This window comes from Andrographis paniculata, unplaced genomic scaffold (assembly GCF_009805555.1).
Source record: "Andrographis paniculata isolate CXL003 unplaced genomic scaffold, ASM980555v1 Contig21END, whole genome shotgun sequence".
Lineage (NCBI taxonomy): Eukaryota > Viridiplantae > Streptophyta > Magnoliopsida > Lamiales > Acanthaceae > Andrographis > Andrographis paniculata.
In genome coordinates, this window is record NW_026137502.1 from 75,942 (window position 1) to 96,875 (window position 20,934).

At 33.8% G+C, this 20,934-nt stretch overlaps 2 protein-coding genes across 4 annotated transcripts; both read right to left on the reverse strand.

Moving 5' to 3' along the window:
• Positions 1-8,086: 8,086 nt before the first annotated feature.
• LOC127244901 (F-box/kelch-repeat protein At1g67480) lies at positions 8,087-10,653 on the reverse strand. 3 transcript variants are annotated; one of them, XM_051265495.1, is made up of 3 exons: positions 10,444-10,653; positions 9,809-9,875; positions 8,087-9,711 (listed from the first exon to the last, which is right to left on the reverse strand). In XM_051265495.1, the coding sequence occupies exon 3, from the start codon at positions 9,380-9,382 to the stop codon at positions 8,219-8,221; it is 1,164 nt and encodes a 387-aa protein (XP_051121452.1). In that variant the 5' UTR covers positions 9,383-9,711; positions 9,809-9,875; positions 10,444-10,653; the 3' UTR covers positions 8,087-8,218. The 3 variants fall into 3 exon arrangements, with proteins under 3 accessions (XP_051121452.1, XP_051121451.1, XP_051121453.1); XM_051265494.1 differs by having other exon boundaries at positions 10,439-10,653; XM_051265496.1 differs by lacking the exon at positions 10,444-10,653 and adding an exon at positions 9,969-10,421.
• A 3,244-nt stretch (positions 10,654-13,897) lies between these two features.
• On the reverse strand, positions 13,898-14,700 carry LOC127245078 (mavicyanin-like). Its single transcript, XM_051265720.1, has 2 exons — positions 14,431-14,700; positions 13,898-14,347 (listed from the first exon to the last, which is right to left on the reverse strand). The coding sequence occupies exons 1-2, from the start codon at positions 14,609-14,611 to the stop codon at positions 14,028-14,030; spliced, it is 501 nt and encodes a 166-aa protein (XP_051121677.1). The 5' UTR covers positions 14,612-14,700; the 3' UTR covers positions 13,898-14,027.
• Positions 14,701-20,934: the final 6,234 nt, after the last annotated feature.

The window sequence follows — 20,934 nt, forward strand, 5'->3', positions numbered from 1 at the left end:
TAAATAAAATAAACGAAATTATCTAATAAATACGGCAACATAAAATGTGTGTGTAAGAAAATAAATAATAAATTTTTAAAGGCAATAAGAAATTAAAAAATAAAAAATAAAAAAAATATTTGTGAGTTATATAGTATTTCACTATTTCGATACAATATGAAATAATTATTTCACTATTCAAACACGTAAAAACTATTTATTGAAAAAATTATTTGCCAAACACTAAACGATATAAAAAAGTGAAAAAAATTTAGAATAAATTAATATATATATTTGAATTTATCTTTTTATCTAAGAACATTTTGTGCTTCACTTTTTTATTTGTTTACAACTTTTATAGATCTTATTATTTTTTAAAAAATATCACATTAAATTAAAATATGGCACTAAATATTATAATAAATTATATGTAAATAGTTATATAATATTTCAGCCATTAAATTGTATTAAAAAGCATTTGAATGTAATATTTTATAAATATTATGAGTTTGTTTAATTTTTAATTGAAAGTTGTTACTTGATTTCAGTTTTTATTTAAATAATATTTCAATTTGATATTTTATAAAAAAAATAATAATAATATTTTATTATCGAATATCATGCAAGTTAAATTTTATTTTTGGGTCTGAAATACAAACCAAATATATTCTCTCTCTCTATATAATAATAATAATAAAATAAAAATAGAAAATAAAAAATAACTGAATAAAACTTAAATTTGGATATAATTTTTATTTTTATTTATATGTGAAAAAAATAAATTAATAATAATGTATAGATACGATAAAAGAATTGATACATAAATTTAAATTTTATTCATGTTTTCTTTGTAGGACATGTCAGTTTTTCATTAATAAAAATTTGTGGAATTGACAGTAGATATTCTTCTAGAAGCATCTTTTTAATAGAATAATAATAAAATAAATATCTTTCAGCCACGTGTTATTATTTCATTTGTGGAATTTGAAGGATTTGACAATTGCATTTGATGCAGTCGTAAAAGCATCTTTTTAAAATAGTATATAAAAATCAAAAATTAAAAAGTCAAGACAAATCATATCATATCATATGCCTCACATTTTGTAAATTCGTGAATCATGCAATCTCAGAATTTTGATAATTTTTTGTTTTTTTATTTCGATTTTTTATAGTTTTATAGAATTACAATTTTTATTATTTGATACGACAGTTAAAGAAAATGGACAGTGGTGATGGGATAATACAGTTTTCATTGCGATGATATAATTTTTCATGATCATAATATATACAGCATGAAGAAGAAAATGCGACGAAGAGAAGCAGATGCAGAAGATGACAATTGAAGAAATAAGAATATTATGTGTACATAATTTTTTTTTTCTTTTAGTTTTAAATGTGTTATTTTTTTAATAGTTTAACAATACTGATACTTCTCTTTTTTTAAAAAAAATACTGATACTTTATTTTTGATATAATTATAATGTTTTTTTTTTCACAATTTTGAGGTATACAGAATGATAAGATCAAAATGCAGAAGATGATATCAGATGACAATGGAAGAAAAAAATATCAAATACAAAAGTTTGTTTTATTGAAATAAGTTTTTCAATGAATTCAAGTTTTTGAATAAATTTTCATTTTTGATATATTTATAATGTTTTTTTTTTTCACAATTTTGAGGTATACAGAATGACAAGATCAAAATGCAGAAGATATATGAGATGACAGTGAAAGAAAAAAAATATCAAATGCAGAAGTTTGTTTTATTGAAATAAGTTTTTCAATAAATTTAAATTTTTGAATAAATTTTCATTGATGAATTATCCAATTTGGTAGCGAAAATTTATTTCATTCTTTTAATTTTTACAGTTTTTGTTACTAAAATTTTACTTATTTATTTATGAATTACTTTAATATATATTTTTATTATATTTATGTTTTTTTATTTAGATTTTTTTTTCTTTACGATTTTTCACTTTATATTTTTGTTATATTAATATTTTTGAATTTAGATTTTCTTTTTTTTTACGATTTTTTACTTTATATTTTTATTATATTTAACTTTTTGGATTTAATTTTTTTTTTTTTGTGATTATATTTTGTTATATTTATGTTTTTGGATTTAGATTTTTTTTACTATTTTTCACTTTATATTTTTATTATATTTAACTTTTTTTTATTTAGATTTTTTTTTACGATTTTTCACTTTATATTTTTTGTTATATTTATTTTTTTTGGATTTAGATTTTTTTTTTTAATGTTAAGTTACAGTTTATTATTATTTTCACAAATTAGTTTTATAATTAACTATTTTTATGATATATAATTAGTTTTTTTAATTTAAATTTTGTTACTAGATTTTATTTATTTATTTATACATTGCTTTAGTAATTATGAAATTAAAATTAAATATATTTATTTATGTATTATTAAATATATAAATATGATATATCACATATATGATACTCAAATTGATTTATTAATTTTTATATATATTTTAGTAGTATATTTTTAATTGAGTGTCAGTGGAAAAAATTAATTTTTAAATGGGCTGAGTAATCACATTTTTTTTTTGTTCTCAATTTTTTAGAATTATCCTGATATTTTTTTTTATTGATTATAGTTTCTTTTATATATATATAGAGTATATAATTTTTAGATTTTTCTTTGTTTATTTTAGTGTGTTTTTCTTTTATTTTGTATTTAATTTGTTCTGATTTGCTTTCACAACTGGTTGTAGCATGCAAGGTAAAAAAGAAAGACCGGAAGAACAAAAAAAAAAAAAAAAAAAAAGATAAATGTTGGTGGTTACTATAGGGTTTGATGATTTTTTTTTATTTGTAATATATAAAAATTATTTTATTATGTATAAAAATATTTAAATTTAATTTAAATTCTTATTCGAAATTAATTATAATTTATATTAAATTATATATTATTTTTATTATATATTAGTGAGTATAGAAGTATGAAGATACTTATAAACAAAATAGATATATAATAGATTTAATAAATTTATTACAAAATTTATAAAACTATATAATTATGTTTATTTATCTAGCTGGAAAAATATAGTCACATATTCCAAAATTTGTATTTTTTATATCCAGAATCTGCCACCTGGCCTTAAAACATTAGAGAGGAACAAAGCAAGTGAAATTGTTTAGGACGTGAAGATTACATACGGCTCAGGTTCGAAAAATGCAATTTTTGGAGATGTGCTGAATATATTTTGTAAGTAGATAAATATGGGAGAAAGTAATAATATTAGGTTTATATATGTAAGATATTTTCTTGCAATTTTCCCGTATGTACGGTTTTCGTGCTTAACTTGTACATCAATTTGTTTGTGTCGAACTATTTGTTAAGGATTTTGATATAAGAACCAAAATTATTTCATTTCATATATTTATGTGTTGTTTAGATATGTTTAATTTGGGTGATTTTTTGTAAGTTTAAAATCACATATAATAAAATTAATTCACACGACCTTGAACTTTATGATTATCACAAAATCAATGAAATATGTATATGTTATATACTGACCTTGGTTGGAAACCATTCTCGTATACAAAACGATAAGTTGGATCTTCTGGTTAGGATGATGAATTGGATCATCTGGTTTCTCTCTCTTAGCCTCAATGCCAGAATACGTAAAATTTATTTTATGTGAATGATAGAACGAATTTGTTCTGACCTTTTATAGGCAGAGAGAGAACCAGACTTCTAACATTAAAAATCAATCTCACGTTCTATCAACGTAGGATAATGATAAAGGTTTTAAACCACTTTTAATTTGACTAGACCAAGTCTATTATTATTATTATTATTATTATTATTATATTTAAACCATTAATTAATAAGTGACACGAGGTCACATCTTACATTCTTCCACTTGGCCGAGTGACAAAACATGTCTTCATGGTTTAAATAAAATAATAAATTTTATTGGTACAAGTCAAACATCATTAATTAAGTGTATACTAATATGAGTCATAGCGGTTCTATGTTATTGAATCGACATAGTTCCTTCCATGTACCACATACTAATTTTCTACTTAATTCATTCATAATTGAAAACATCGATAATGGTCCACTTTAATGTCTAAGATAGACTGCATCTTGTTCAAACAATCATGCGCACAAATAAATGAACAAGAAAATATTCAATTTTAGAAACAATGCATAAAGGAGCTCAAGTTGTCAAATACATAAACATAATGTTCCTCAAATTACATTCATAATGCCCATTCTTTCAACATGTGCAATAAATGTCTTAGGAGGCAATCCTTTAGCCAACGGATCCGCAATCATAAGATTGGTGCTAATATGTTCAATTGACATATTTTGTTTATGAGCCTCTTCTTTAATGGCAAGGTACTTTAGATCCATATGTTTTGCACATTTGGAATACTTATCGTTTTTTGAAAAGAAAACTGTTGCGGAATTATCGCGATAAATTTTCAGTGGCTTGGTAATAATGTCGACTATTCCAAGCCCTGAAATAAAGTTCCGCAGCCAATTTCCTTGAACTGTGGTCTCGAAGCATGCCACAAATTCAACTTTCATAGTGGACGCAGCTATGACAGACTGTTTCTCACTTTTCCATAATATTGCTCCTCCGGCTAGTAGGAACAAATATCCAAAAGTGGATTTTCTTGTATCAACACATCCGGCATAATCCGAATCTGAATAACCAACCACCTCTAGACAATAAGACGCATGTGGTCTTTTGTCCCTTGCAGGTATCTCAACACTTTCTTTGCGGCCTTCCAATGATCTAATCCAGGATTGCTTTGGTATCAACAAAGCATTTCAACAGAAAAGCTGATGTCTGGCCTTGTACAAGTCTGTGCTTATATCAAACTTCCCACAATTTATACATAAGGAATTTCATTCATTTGTTTGTGTTCCAATTCGTTATGTGGACATTGCTTGAAACTGAATTTGTCCCCATTCTAAATTGGAACGACACTAGAAAAGCATTTTTCCATTCTTGATCTCTCCAAAACTTTGTTGATATATGTCTTTTGAGTCAATCCTAACAATCCCTATGATCTATCACGGAATATTTCTATTCCGATCACATAGGATGTCTCACCCATATCCTTCATTCAAAGTTTTTAGAGAGAAACTTCTTGGTATCACATAATAAACCAAGATCATTCGTTGCAAGCAAGTCATCAACATACAGGACCAGAAAAATAAACTTACTCCCACTAAATTTCAGATACACGCATTTATCGACGGTGTTTTCATTAAATCCAAAAGAATTTATGGTATCATGAAACTTGAGATACCATTGTCGGGAAGCTTGTTTAAGCACGTATATTTATTTCTTAAGTTTACACACCATATTTTTCTATCATGTAATGGAGAAGCCTTCAGGTTGCTCCATATAAACTTTCTCATCCAAATTTCCATTTAAAAAGGTTGTTTTCACATCCATTTGGTGTAACTGTAAATCATAATGAGCCACCAAAGTTATGATAATTCTAAAAGAATCTTTCTTAAAGACTGAAGAAAAATGTCTTCTTATAATCAACACGGAGATTCATCACCAATGCGGCTATAAGAATGAAAGCCTTCTCGGTGTTGTTGCATGGGAATAAAGACGTATTCGATTGGGGAGCAGCCCAGCAAGAAGCCTGGACCAGACTAAGCAGGCGTTAGCATCACCTCCGGTGTTAATGCCGTCAATCAGTGAAAGGGAGCTGAAGCTGTACATGGCCACGACCAACGATACAACAGGTTACCTCCTCATCCAAGACGATAAATGATGTTGAAATTCGCTATTCGTGCATTGAAAAACTTTGTTTATTGTTATATAATGCATGCACGAAATCAAAGTATTATTTAATGCATGTTGAGACTAAAGTAATATGCAGAGTCAACCTTCTACGCTATTTATTGAACAGGCCAGCCCTCATAGGTCGTTTAGTTAAATGGGTGCTAAAACTAGCATCATTCTCTTTGACATACCAGCCCCTTAAGGCCGTGAAAGAACAGGCCATCACTGATTTCTTGGCCGAACATCATAGGATGGTTCGGGCCGTCCCCTTGGATTACGTGGGACTGGAACCTTGGCTGGTTACTTTCGATGGATCCAACACCTCGGGAGCATCCAGAGCAGGCGTGGTGATCTCCAATCCAAAAACAAAAATGTGGCGATTTGCCCACCAACTTCCGCAAGGTGTCACGAATAACCAAGGTGAGTACGAGGCGCTACTATTAGCGTTGCAATTCTTGGTCACAAAGAAGGTGAAGAAAGTCGTCATTCGAGGGAATTCTCAGTTGGTTATTTGATAAGCCCTCAAAGAATTCAAGTGCAAAGAACCACGACTTCAGGACCTTCTTCGAGAAGCCCATGACCTCTTTCAGCAGCTCACGGAGGTGACGTTGGAGGACATACCTCAGGAAAAAAATTTAGAGGCAAATGACTTGGCGCAATGGGCTTTCGAGTTTAAAAAAAAGGAATACAGCCAAGATACGAATGTTTGCAAGCTGACCAGGACCTAAATTGGTGAACCCCGCTGCTGGAAGGTCTAACGGGCCCCGGGAAGGTCGTTTCAAAAGCAGTGCACCATCAGCTTCTAAAATACACTCAAATAGATGGGGAGCTGTATCGACGGAGATCTGATGGGACTTCAGCATGCTGTCTGAGCTATGAATTCAAGGCTTTTACAGCCTAATACCGGATCCACTTGCTTCATTCGTCTCCGTACTATCCTCAGGTTTATGAACAAACTGAGGCGATGAGCAAAATCTTGATTTTCATTATCAAGAAAGCGCTGGAGGACAACCCGAGGGGCTGACATGATACTTTGGAAGAGGCTTTATGGGCATATCGGAATGTTAAATCCTCCATAACCGGGAGCACTCCTTATAGGCTGACCTACGGTCATGACGTTGTGCTTCCATTGGAGATTACAGTGTCCTCTCTGGATCTTGAAGATGAACCAGTTGTCGTTGGAAAAGCAGCACCAAACCTTGCTCCAAGAGCTCGACGCCTTGCCCAAAAAGAGATTGCAGGCTCTTGAATGCATTCAGTATCAAAAGAGGAAGGCCGAATCGACATTCTGAAAGCGCGTGAGGCCTCAGACCTTACAAGAAGGTGACATGCTCTGGAAAGCCGTTCTCCCGGAAGGCCCCAAAGATGCGAAGCTCGGGAAATAGTCCCCTACATGGGAAAGGTCGTTTATCATATCGGCCAAGTCATCTAACGGCGCATATAGATTGATGAAACCCGAAAGAGAGGAGCTAAAGACGTTTATCAATAAAAGACATCTTAAAAGGTTCTATCATTTCTCTTTGGGATCTAAAAGGAAGGCACAATCAGACTATAGTTAACGATGACCTTCCAGAAGCAGAAAAAAAAAAGGGTTGGACAGGCCGAGGAAGCACGGAAACACCAGGTATTTGGCAAAACCATGAGGACACGAGTTAATTCTTGTCCAGATGATTTTTTGGAGCATTTGTACACACCCAAAATTAATTGGACCGTCCCAGTACAAGCACAACCTAAGAAAGATGATTTTCGGCCCAACTTTCGGCTGCCCCAAGACGGACCAAACTAGCGAACCGGCCTGCCGACCTGCCTGACCCAATGTTAATGGTCCAGTTCAGCTTGAGGATGGCCCAGCAGGAGAAGAAAGCTCGGTCAGAAGGATGTGGAAGTGGTTGAAATGTGGTTAAATTTATTGGAGAAAAAATAGAAATAAGATCTTATCAAAACAATTTCAACCAAAAATAACAAGATTAAATATGCAAGACCATAGGATCAAAGACAACACAACATTCAACATCATTTTTTTCTTTTCAATTTATTTTTTAGGGTAATTTTTTCTTTCAAAAACAGCCATTTTATTTTTTAGAGTTTTCTTTTATAAAGTTCCAATTTTTCCTTTAATTTTCAGCCCTTTCCTTGCATTATTAAATTTATTTTTTACTTTTCTGTTACTTTAATCACTCATTTATCACGATATAATCCGGATCATTTATTGAGGAGACCCAAAAACCCTTAGAACAAATCCATTCTAGCAAGTTTTTCTGATTAAGCCCATGTTTTACCACAACACTTTCAAAAACATGTCCCAACATGAAAACAAACCCCAAACCAAACCATCTTAAAATCATTTCAAAACAACAACCAATAAATAGAGTCAAAGACAAATCATTCGTCCTTCCTTACCACATAATAATAATAATAATAATAATAAATAACCAACAAACAAACAGCTTACGCTCTTATGGTCACACTGCAAACGCACAGCCCCGACGGCTTAATCCCACAGCTCCGCCACTCACCCGCCTCCGGATCGTACACCAGCGTCCGATATCCGGGATCCTCCTGCGCCGCCAGCAGCAGCACCTTCCCGTCCAATATCCCGAACCGAAACCCGACAGTCGAGCTTCCCGTCACCGGAACAGCCACCCTCTCCCACGAGTTATCCGCCGGGCTGAATATCGCCAGCTTCCGCTCGTTTTTCCATTCCACGCAAAACAGCTTCTTCCCGGCCACCGCGTGTGCAGTAACCATGACGCACCCGTTCTTCATCCGCGCCCACGCCCGGCTCGCCGGGTCATAGACATCAACGAACCTCGAATTCCCAATCGTGAAGCTCGAACGCCCGCCCATTACGTAGAGCTTGCCTCCGAACCCGCAGGCGAAGCAGCCCCACCTCGGCCGCTGCAGGCTCTCGATCACCGTCCACTTGTCGGCATCCGCGTCGTAAATCTCCGTGCTCGACAGAGCTTCTCCGTCCGCGCCGCAGCCTCCGACAGCGTAGATGTTCCCGTTCACTTCGGTGCAGGCGAAGTCGTACCGCGCGACGTTCATCCCAGCTAGTTTGCTCCAGCAGTTGAGGCACGAATCGTATTGGTAAACGTCGGAGGATACGGAGGCGGTTCCGTCGAGAACAGAGTACCCGGCGACGACGAGAAGCTTCCCGTTGAGAGATGCGACGCCGAAGCCCACCTTATGGGGGCCCGGCATCGTCGGGAGATCGTGGTGCTTGCGTCCGAAACAATCGAGAACTTCCCAGCGGCTTTCTTTCCCATCGCCGTCTACAGTCAGGACATATAGCCATTCCTCGAGCAATCCGGCGAGTTTTCGAACAATTATGAACTCTTTACTTTTGATGAAGGATCTCCATTGCTTCGAGACGGCGCCCATTGCCGAGAAATCGGATCGAGGCACAAGAGCAAGGCAGTATTTTGAAACATCGTCGGGCAGACCAGGCAGAATTGAGCTATGAAAATCTTCGACTGCCTTAGAAACTACAGTCGATTCGCTTTTACCATTAGATACCAAGATTGTGGCGCTGCCTTTAACGGACGAAGCATCTGAGAAACACATAACTGATGATTCTTTGATTCTCTTTGCAGAAATAGGTCCCGGCATTTTGCAGCAAATCGAAGATTAGACGAGCAGGAACCAGAAACAACGTTCGCAACAATGTGTTCTTGAGCGGAGCATCAACACGGCTAACTAAAGGAACTCGTAGAATCCTTCTTCGATAGGAATTCTACACGACCAACGCATAACAGAGGTTGAAAAATGGATCTCATGAGCAGCTACGATCGATGTTTGTGTATGCTTTATCAGATTAGATTCGAATTCCATATCAAGTTCACCGATCCTACAATGATCAAATTTCTCTATCCCAGCCTGTTTCATACCCAATGCCGAGTTTCCAACACTGTTTTCGACCACACACAGATGCCGAGTACCTAAAATTTTTCAAAAGCCATAAAGCTAGAGTGCTTGAAGAAGAGCAAATGCATAGATGAATAACACAAGCTAATGTACACGAATTTGAAAGGATACCTTTCAAGGCCATAGGCTAATGAGCTTTAACCTGCGTTTGATTCCATTGCTAAGCAATAATTCATATCTAAAGCAGACAAAGTGACAATCAAATTAACCAGTTGTGATGCCTCTGATAAAGAGAGATAAAACTGCAGGTAGATTGAAACTGAGATCTAACCAGAAATGAAAAGCTGAATCAAATATTGGAGCGATTGACCAAAATCAGAGAGAGTGGTAATACAGATTTCCAGAGATGTGTACACAAAACTCACCTACTCACCTCACCAATGACCTACCCACCTACTCAACCCCAATCCACCGTTTCGGAAAACAAAAAATGGACCAGATCTGACAATCATTTTGCATCACAAAGCAGATGCGACAAACACGCTTCGGATCGATTCGAACTCATAGAATCGCATCAAGATCACATAATTAATCGAATTATCTTGCAGTATAAATACAAAAAATCCAAAACCTCACAATAGTGCAGACAAATTGCAAACAAATCTGAGGCCACGAAAATGGGGAAAAACCTAATTAATTATTGAGTAGAACACAAAAAAACAAACAAAAAATAAAGCATTGGTTGGGATTAGAACACAGAGATGCGAAAGATGGAGTAAATATCAAATTAGGTTAACTTACCTTACCTTATGCGAATGCGAGATTGGAATATTTGGCGAGCTGGAGAAGGTGATAAGAAGAGAAGGAGCAGGGAGAGAGACGTTGAAAATGGAGATGCCAAATGCGTATGGTATTGGTATGGAAAGAAGGATTGGATTGGAATGGATAAGATACGTAGTAGAGAGAAGAGAAAGAGATGAGAAATTGAGAATACAGTGAACTATGACGAAGACGACGATAGATGATGATGATAATGATGATTGAGATGCTGCAATAAAAAGTCGGCCGTCCACTCCGCACCCACGCCCATTATTTAGAATTAAATAATAATATTATTATTATAAATTAATTAATATATGGAGTAATTAAAAATATTCAAAATATAAAAAATAAAAAAATAATATTTCAGACAAAATAGAAATGTACACTGTCCTGTAGAATTATATATAGTCGTGTAGCAATATGGTCATATATAATCATATACTAAAATATATATGGTTGTGTGACAACATAGCTTTATATAATTGTACATGCTCGTGTAATTTTGAAGTCAGCTGTCATGTCATCCCGTTACCTACGTCACTGTTAATTTTTTAACGGTAAAACCAAATTGATTAAAATTGTTTATAATATGACCAAAATTGATTTAAATTATTTATAATATAACTAAAATTGATTAATTTTTTATATTGAGACTAAAATTGATAAACTTTGATTATATTTAAATTGATTTTTTCCCTTAATAAAAATATAGTAGTTTCTAGAAATAAAATATTTAAATATATAATTATTTTTATATATTTACAAAGATGAAATATTAAGAAAACATAAAAATATCATTTTTTTAAAGTTGAAAATTGAAATGTAGCAACTAATATTATATTGAAAAGTAAAATTATTTAAGATGGGCATTAAATGGGTAACGGGTAAAGGAGTCGAAAATTTTTAAACATGGTTTGTTTGAAAAAAAAAAAAACACGCAATTTTTCAAAAGTATATGTTTTCAAAAAAATGATAATAATAATAATATTTTTATTACTTATATAATTGTTTGTATATTATGTATAAGAATATTCTTTTAGATTATTTCACAAAACAAACATTGTGTCCTATTATTTTTTAAATTTTAATTTTGAGTTTGATTTAAATTTTAAAAATTTTGAATTTGAATTATTCTTAATGTGATATTAATACAAATAAGGATAATATGATATATCGAATATAAAATTAATTTTTAATATAATATAAAAATAAAAAATAAATACTACTTAATTTAATATTTTTGGAAAAAAAATACTATTTGTTAATAATATAAATAAAATAAAAACACTCAAACGAACATAGTAATTTTGAAAATGTAAATGATAAAGAGTATAAATCAATTCATAAAAGAATACTATAGATCTATAAATATGGAATACAGAGAAAACGTCTCGTTTTAAAAAATTAGGGAAAAAATATTTGAAATATAGTGTAAAATAAATTTCTAAATTAAATAATCTGTTCACTTAATATTTTTAGATAAATTTAATTTTCTTTATAGTACGGAGAACTATTTTGGTAATACAAAAAATAATGTGTGGTATATTAACTGCGTTGGTAATATAAAAAATAATGTGTGATACGAACAACTATGTTGGTAATATAAAAAATAATATTTTGTATTAAATAATTGATTTTTTTATGAATAAATAATATATATTCTATTAATATGTGTGTATATCTAATAATATTTATAGAGAATTATTTAATTCAGAATGTTATGTAAATCAGTTCATAAAAATATATTTTTAACATGTTGGTTATTACTATTTTTTTAAGTAAAAATTGTTAGTTTTTTAGATATTTCGTTGTGTGCAAAAAAATTCTTTTGTCTTAGTAGAGATTTATTAATAAATGAAAGGAATAATTTATATTTATAAGGTCGAATATTACAAAAATAATAGAGATAAAATTTTAAAAAATTATAACCGAGAGATAAAGAAAAAAAAAAAAATTAATACTAATAAGACGTGTGTTTAGCATAGTATTTTAGTTTAAAATATTTGATTTATGTGAAATATAAAAAATTGTGTTTGAAGTTTTAGGCTGACATTGAAAAATTACAGTTTCTTCAAATATTTTTTAATTGACTTGGAGGATCAAGTTCAAAAGTCTTTCAATCAGATAAGCTCTAATGGAGAAATGGTGATAGAAAGTGACTTCTTATTAGTAGTGGCTCGGATAAATGATAAATCAACCAATCCATTTATTCGTGGAAATTGAACAATGATGAGGTTGTTGAGATTCTTAATCACTTTAAATGCCTTAGTTTAAACATGTCATCAAAAAAATATAAAAATAAAAATAAAAATAAAAAATTGAAGATAGTGTACCCAATTGTTGGGAATTTTGATCAATCGAGAGTTAACCTAATGAGTTCAATCTTTTATTCTCAATCTGTTAATATATAGTTTTATTATTTGGACTTTACGTTTTTCGAAAAAAATATATTTTTTTCTCACATAAAACGTCACATCATATATTATTTTAATACCAAACTCAAACCAAATTTAGGAAAATAGAGAACCCGAGATTTTGGCGAGTGCTTCGGTGAGTCTCCAGTGAGAGTAGAAGCCCTTTCCGAATGCTGATTTCAATGTGTATTGAGGCTTAGAGTGATGCACCGGCTTCCAACCTTGAAGCATGATTACCATATGCCAATTCACTATAGGCTGAACCAAAAATCATTGTCTCCTTTGCCGAAGAGTTGAAGATTCAAAGTCCCAAGAAGATAGGTGGAAGAACAGAGAAAACCGAAACTTTGAAGACTAACAAAGTGTTGGGAACTCCCGTTTGCGGATAAATAATTAATTGTTATGTTTTTCTAATAGTTCAAACTTTTAAGTGAGATGGTCATTCTGAATCCAACACAAAGAAGAGGACCAGAGCTGAGCTGTTTGAAGTCGAACAGTCGCTGCCCAGCCCTTGTCCAGTCATGCATAGCCGCTGACCGCCGGAGCTGCCCGTTGTGTCCTCCGGAAGAAGTCGATCGAAACCGCCGTTCTTTGATGCTGTTCTAGAGCCACCGCTTACGACCGCTATTGCTGCCGGACTGACGAAGAGATAAGAAGTTTGTATCGCATCCTCGTCGGAAAAAATCTGATATCGAAACAAGGAGTTTCGAAATTCTCATTTCCGATTTGAACGAACATGGAATTTGCTTGCTTTCATTGCAAAATAGTGGGCGTGTTTGTTTGGATTTAAAGAATTGGTCGTTAAATAATCTAAATGACTTTCTTACTTGAAAAGCTTAATTTTAGCTTCAATTTCTATTCGTTCCAAAAGAGGATTATTTTCTAACTAATAATTGTATTATTTATTATATCTAATAAATATCTTTTTAATTTATAATATATTATTTTTAATTAAAAAAATTCTATATACTTCTTAAAAAAAAAAAAAGAGTACGATAAAATGAATTATGGTTGTAATTTTAATTTCAATTTCAAATGAAAATAAGACAACATCAAATAATTCACGGAAAAATTCTACACTTTGCCTAATACATTTTTGTTGCTAAATGATAATAATAATAATAATAAAACACAAAAGAAAATCATATACTACATTAAAGGAATGAGCAGAGTGCCGAAACAGTGGGAATGAATCCGGCAACGGCGACGGCGACGGCGGTTGCGCCGTTGGGAGACGAACGGTCATCGGCGGCCTGCAGCGGCGGAGATGGCGGTTCGAGAACCTTGACGATCATCTTCAGGCCTCGTTTGCAGTGGCCGGCGACGCCGCTGATGAAGTAAAAGAGACCGGGGCGATCGAGCGTCACCGACGTGTTGCCATTGTTGGCGAAGAACATAGGGTGCGACGACCGGCATTGCTCGTACTCCTCTTCGTCCGCCACCGCCATAACCGACTCCTTCTCGTACTGAAACCCTAATTAAATAGACATTGGATTAGATATATACACAGTTATGATATGAATCCATGAGCAGATTAGGGGAGAATTAGTTACGCACGGAGGGTGTCGTTGGTGCGGAATCGGTTCCTGGAAGCCCAATCGTTGTAGAAGTGGTGGTTGTTGGGCGGCGGCACCACCCATCCGGCGTCGCCGCCGACGAGGAGGTCCTTGCATTGGGCGGGAGAGAGAAGGAGAGTGATGATGGCGCTTAAGAGGAGGATTGAGGAGGAGGAACCCATTTAATTAATTAATTAATTTCTAAATGGAAATGGAAATGGAAAGTAATTTCAGTTGTCGAGTGAAGAAGAAGAAGAACTGATGATGATGAAGAAGAAGAAACTGTGAAAACGTGGACGACGTGGGGACTCCCACCCACCCACCTTCTCAACTCAATTGTGATTTTAACCTAAGGTGTTTGTTCCAAGGATTTTTTAAGATTTTTATTGTTCATATAAATTTTTTTTTCAAAAATATCAAATCAAATATTTATTTTTTATATTATATAAAAAAAATTAAATTTACATTCAAAATATCACATCAGTATTTATTTATATCACATTATATAATTATTTCAATTCAAATTTTTTAATATTCAAATTTTACCTCAAAATTCAAACTCACACAAACAAACCCTAATGTCACTTTCATTTTAACTACATTCCACGCCGTTTTAAATTGATTTCACCAATTTTTTGCTTTCCATAATTCTATTTTCTTTTTTTAAAGTAAAAATATAAGATTGGTTTGGCCTTTTTTTTCTTTTTTTTTTTAATGCACAATTATATATATATAGATTACAAAAATCAATATTTAACCTAAAATATAATTTTTTTTATATTATAGATACATCTTCTACATTTTGTATTAAAAAAATCATCAAATCAAAATAATATTGTAGTTACTCCAATTTTTAATTATAGGTCTTAATCATTATTATTAATTTAATTACATATAAAATATATTTAATTTTAAAAAATATAGAAAAAAATAATATTACTAATATTTAGAGTCGTCAAAATAGGTTGAGCCCGTCGGGTTGGCCCACCCCATCTTACTTTTAAAGAGGGTTTAGGTTGTGATTTTTTAAATTCCGCTAAAATGTGAGGGTGGGTTAGCCCGCAGTGAGGCGGGTTAGCCCGCCGGTCAAGTAAATATAATAATTAGTACTCACTCGTCTAACTAAATGTATTTTTTACCATTTTTTACTGTCATATTAAAAAATTATAATAAAACTAATCAAAAAATATTAATATAAGAATATATTTTAATTTTTTATAAATTACAAACATACTATTATAAATAAGTTAAACGAATAAAATAAAATTTATATTATCATTAGTTTAAATAAATTATCAATATTGTCTACACGGTTGTTTTTCTTCTCTAACTATGTTATTCATGACATTGTTATTTGTTTCGATTTTTCATCATTTGTTTTGTTCGTCTTCCATTTTATTATTTTATAATTTTACAAATTCATAAAATCAATTATGATTTATTTTTAAAATGAAGTATTTCTTAGTATTAATTTTTTTTAATACACCAATTAATAATATTTAGAATTGAGAATTTTTATATTTGTTATTTATTTTAAATTATTTATTATTTAAATTCTACAATAAAACTATTTTTAGCTATTTTAAAATATTAATTACGAAAATATTTATAATATTAATATTCTTTTAATATTTTTAAAAAGCCCGTGGGCTAGCACGCTTAGCTCGCCACCCACCGGTGGGTTGAATTGGGCTGATGAAATTTTGATCCGCCCCGCTCCGGGTTGGCCCGCAAACAACCCGTTTATTTGCGAATTAGGGTGGGTTGTGGGTCAATCCGCCCCACTATCCCGTTTTGACAGATGTACTAATATTATTTGTTCTTGAATTTGATCTACTTTTATGGAGGGTGTCTCATTTGCCTATTTCAATTATTTCATAAAAATTCAAATCATTAATCACATTAAATATTAAAAATAAAAGGTACAAACACAACGATAAAAGTAAAATCATAAATCAAACACACTTTTATGACTTTTTTTTTTCTTTATACTAATATTAATTTTAATATTTTTGAAGTGAAACATGTTGGAGAAGTGATTTATCGAACAAAACATATTCAAACACTTTGAAGAGTCAACTCCCTAAGCGTGGGCAGTTCACAGTTAACAACGAAAGACAATGCAGAAAATAAAACAACAATGAGACAAGTATTTGTTAATCCGGTTCGATTATCAACAAATCTACATTCGTGGGATACCAATCCAGGAGAAATTCCACTAACCAGTGTTGATTAAAGATACAAACAACCACAATGCATTTAACTCTAACGTTTGTCATGGTTAACCCAGGAAAATACCTCATCAGGTTCACGTTGCTACAACCTCGTACTAACAACGACCACACAACAAAGAAGTCCAGAGCTTGATTATTCCCTCCGGCTGGAACTCCATTAATTCCGAACACCTTCGACCTCTCCAGTTGCTATCAGTGTAGAACACACATTCAAAATGTGGAGAGTTGAACTGGATGGGTGGTGAGAGCTTTTCTCAAGAATCTTCTCTCTAAGATCTGCACCCAACTCACACACCAACTTGTTTGTCTTCTTTGGTTGTATATTCTATGTATCCTTGGAAAGAACACACTTCACATTAATTTCACTTAGCATAGAAAATGATGGAGTGTTATCCAATGATTCTGCACAAGTCTGATCATCCCCTAAATACCAAGTTTGACTCTTGCAGGAATTTAATGTTTGGACAAAATGAATAATTCAAAGCACACAGATTCAGACTGCAAGGGTTGCAGATACAATCTTCTTGTAACCTACGAATGCTAAAAAAGTTAAGGTGGCTGCAGCGTGAAGAAAGTCTGACGGACCATATGCCAAAATAAACTTAGGGAGTGTTTATTTACATTCTCCCCCATTTTGGCATATGGATTCATGCAAAAAAAAAAATGTGCAGGAAGAGCATCCCACACAATCAATCCAATCAAGTCAGTCAGTACCAAAAACATCCAGTATAAGTAATCAACATACAGGCCAATAAACAAAGAAGGCTACACACAGCCTTGTACACCAAATGGTAGAACGGTTGTGAAAACAACAATTCAACAACCGTCTGAAGAAAGCAGATCAACAAAAATAGAAAAACAGCAGCAATGGCCAACAGCAGCAAACAATAGCAACCAAACAGAGAGGACTTCCCAAGAGCTCCTTCCAACTCTCCCTTCCTGCAACATCATCGATCTCCCCCTTGCAAGGTGCATATGCTCAAAAAGGCGTTAGAGGGAGGACTCAAGGACTTCTACCTCCTCATTTTCAACAGTATGGGGATCTTGTTGAAGTAAATTCAGGTCTCGGGTTATTTTTTGCCGATGATCTCCAAGGATAGCTTTAATGGTCAATTGTTCAACAAGTCCGACACGTCCAAAATCTTCAACTTTGCGGGCAGAAATGAAAAGTGCTACTTCACGTTTTGTTTCAGAAAAAAAAAAAAAAAAAAAAAAAAAAGAAAAAAAAAAAGAGGAAGGCAGATCCTCGGGGTTGTCAGTAGGCAGTTGCAACAGCTCATTGATAACGGAGGGACTAAGATCAATCATCTTCCCTCGAACGTACGTCCGGTGATACCATGGAGATCCTTCATCCAACAAAAACTTTGGGAGTTTAGCGTAATATTCGCGTACAATTTTAGGACAGTACCTTTTAAAGCCTGTGGCCCAGAAGAATAGGTCTCGTTCTTGCAGGAAGTCTATAAATCCAACCTCTACGTGAATTTCGTGAGTGAATTTCATCTCAGAAATGAAACCTCGATTGGCAAGAGTATCATACTCAAACAGTTCTGCTGAATCATCAAAATGAGTGTAATCCATGGCATCTTCAGCAGTTATCTCACTTGCCACGGAAGATTGGACAGAGGATTTTGATTTCTTCGATTTAGAAGTTGCTCGCGCAGTCCCTTTTCTGGCTTTCTTTGTCTTTACTGGATCAAATACACGAACAATGGTTTTTCTCTTGGTGTCAACCTTGTGGCGACGTAGTTGACGAGATGTTGTGAAGATTTCAGCCTCCTCCGCTTCTTGATGGACAGAGGGATCCACATATGGAATCTCAATCTCAGCTTCCCTTGCATATTCATGAATAGGTGAAGCAACATGAGGTTGTTCCTCTGTATTCACATCAGTTGGGGCAACTGCAACTTCCATTTGTTATGGCTTAGGGGCAGTTTCAGAGAGGACGGTTGCAGGAGCAGGTTCCTGTTCTTCTCCAGTTATTTGACCAACCTCTCCAGGTTCAGCCTCAGCCTCAGTAACAGCAGGAATAACTTCTCGACCAGAATCAATATTTTCTCTTGTTTCTGCTGGAGTGACTTCTTCTCGATTGTCACAAGCCTGAAATTCCAGTAAGGTTTTCTGCAGTGACCTCTTCTTGCTGAGCTTGGTGAGTCTCTTCCAAGGGAACAACAACCTCTGGTGTTGGTACAACTCTTCCTCGGCGTCCTCCGCGTGCTCGACCTCGTGCACGTCCTCGTCTAGAGGAGCTTCCTCCACTGATAATTCCACCATATCTTGTGTGTGCCATGACTTCGGTGGGTTGAAAGATGAGAGAGAAAAAACAAGAAGAATAAGGGTTGTATGAAGTGGTTATCGCCACTATATCATATCCCAAATAAATAGGCAGAAATAAGGGGGGAAAGATGTATCCCACCATTCAAAAAATTCAAATTCAAAATCCCTCATAAAGCTGAAGAGCTGAAGAGACGTTGTGATCACATCAAAAACTGCAACCCTTCTAACAGCGCAGTCAAATCACTAGTTTCCAGTAAAAATCCTCCATAATTACTCCTTCAATTCCTTTTTTTTTTTTTTAAAGAAAACTTCAAATAATGTGCAGTCTCCAATAATTATATTTAGCACCAATAAATTGGAGACCTTATTTATCATCCATGCATGTAGATCAGTTAGGGCAGAAGCATATACCAAGGTCTCTTTGAAGTTTTTCAAACCGATCGCCGTTGAGACTTTTTGTAAAAATAACCGTCTTCTGCTCAAGTGTTCCAACATGTTATAAATCACAGATCCCGTTTTCCACCAAATCTCTGATGAAGTGGTAACGGATGTCAATGTGCTTGGTTCTCCCATGTTGGACAGGATTTTTAGATATGTTGATGGCGCTTGTATTATCATATAGAAGAGTGAATGAGTCTTGATCAATTCCGTAATCCTTAAGCATCTGACGAATCCACATCAGTTGGGCACAACAGTTCCCAGCAGCAATGTACTCAGCCTCGGCAGTGGACAGTGCAAATGAATTTTGTTTCTTCGAATTCCAGCTCATAAGGTTGTCTCTGATGTAAAAACATCCACCAGTTGTGTTTTTCATGTCATCACAACAACCTACCCACTTTGAATCAGTAAAGCCAATAAGGTCAAGGTTGGACCTGTTCGAGTATCACAGTCTAAGCTCTATTATCCCTTTAATATATCTGAGAATCCTCTTAGCAGCCTTCATGTGAGATTCCTTCGGTGCCGATTGAAATCTTGCACAGACACCCACGCTGAATGAAATATTTGGACGACTGGCAGTTAAGTATAGCAAGCTACCAATCATACTTCTATACAATTTCTGATCGACTGGTTTTCCATCTTCATCCTTTGACATCTTATCTTATTGTCTGATGGGTGTTCTAACAACCTTCGCATCACGAAGCCCGAACTTCTCAATTATATTTTGAGCATACTTCGTTTGGCTCAAAAAGACTCCATCAGACAATTGTTTCACTTGTAAGCCTAGAAAATAGTTAAGCTCTCCCATCATGCTCATTTCAAATTCAGCTTCCATAAAATCTCACAAATTTCTTTCTTAAGAATTCAGTCGTTGACCCAAACACAATGTCATCAACATAAACCTGTGCAATCATCAGATCATCCCCTTTTAGCTTAATGAACAATGTCTTGTGTTGACCCCCGAACATACTCTTTCTCCAGTAGGAAATTGGATGCTCTTGGAGCTTGCTTCAATCCATAGAGAGTTTTCCTTAGACGATACACGTGATGAGGATAAAAAGGATCTTCAAATCCCTTTGGTTATTCAACATAGATCTCCTCCTTGATCCATCCATTGAGGAATGCTATTTTAACATCCATTTGAAATAGAGTGAATCTTAATGAGCATGCAACAGACACCAACAATCTTACAACCTCTATACGAGCAACAGGGGTGAATGTCTCATCGTAGTCAACACCTTCTATTTGTGTGTATCCCTGCGTTTCCATTCTCGCCTTATTTATGGTGATATTTCCCTTTTCATCTGACTTGTTCTTGAAGATCCACTTGGTTCCAATCACGTTCGTATCTGCAGGTCTCTTCATTAGATGCCAAACTTGGTTTCTTTCAAATTGGTTCAATTCACCATGCATGGCATTGATCCAATAAATTTTGTTGCAACCGCTCATTGATAACGGAGGGACTAAAATCAATCATCTTCCTTCGAACGTACGTCCGATGATACCATGGAGATCATTCATCCAACAAAGACTTTGGGAGATTAACGTAAAATTCACGT

Bases quoted from the DNA above. Each gene is read 5' to 3' on its own strand.
- LOC127244901 (XM_051265495.1), bottom strand. From the start codon at position 9,382: ATGCCGGGACCTATTTCTGCAAAGAGAATCAAAGAATCATCAGTTATG.
- LOC127245078 (XM_051265720.1), bottom strand. From the start codon at position 14,611: ATGGGTTCCTCCTCCTCAATCCTCCTCTTAAGCGCCATCATCACTCTC. The intron at 14,348-14,430 runs GTGCGTAACTAA...CTATTTAATTAG, and splicing joins CCGCACCAACGACACCCTCC to GGTTTCAGTACGAGAAGGAG.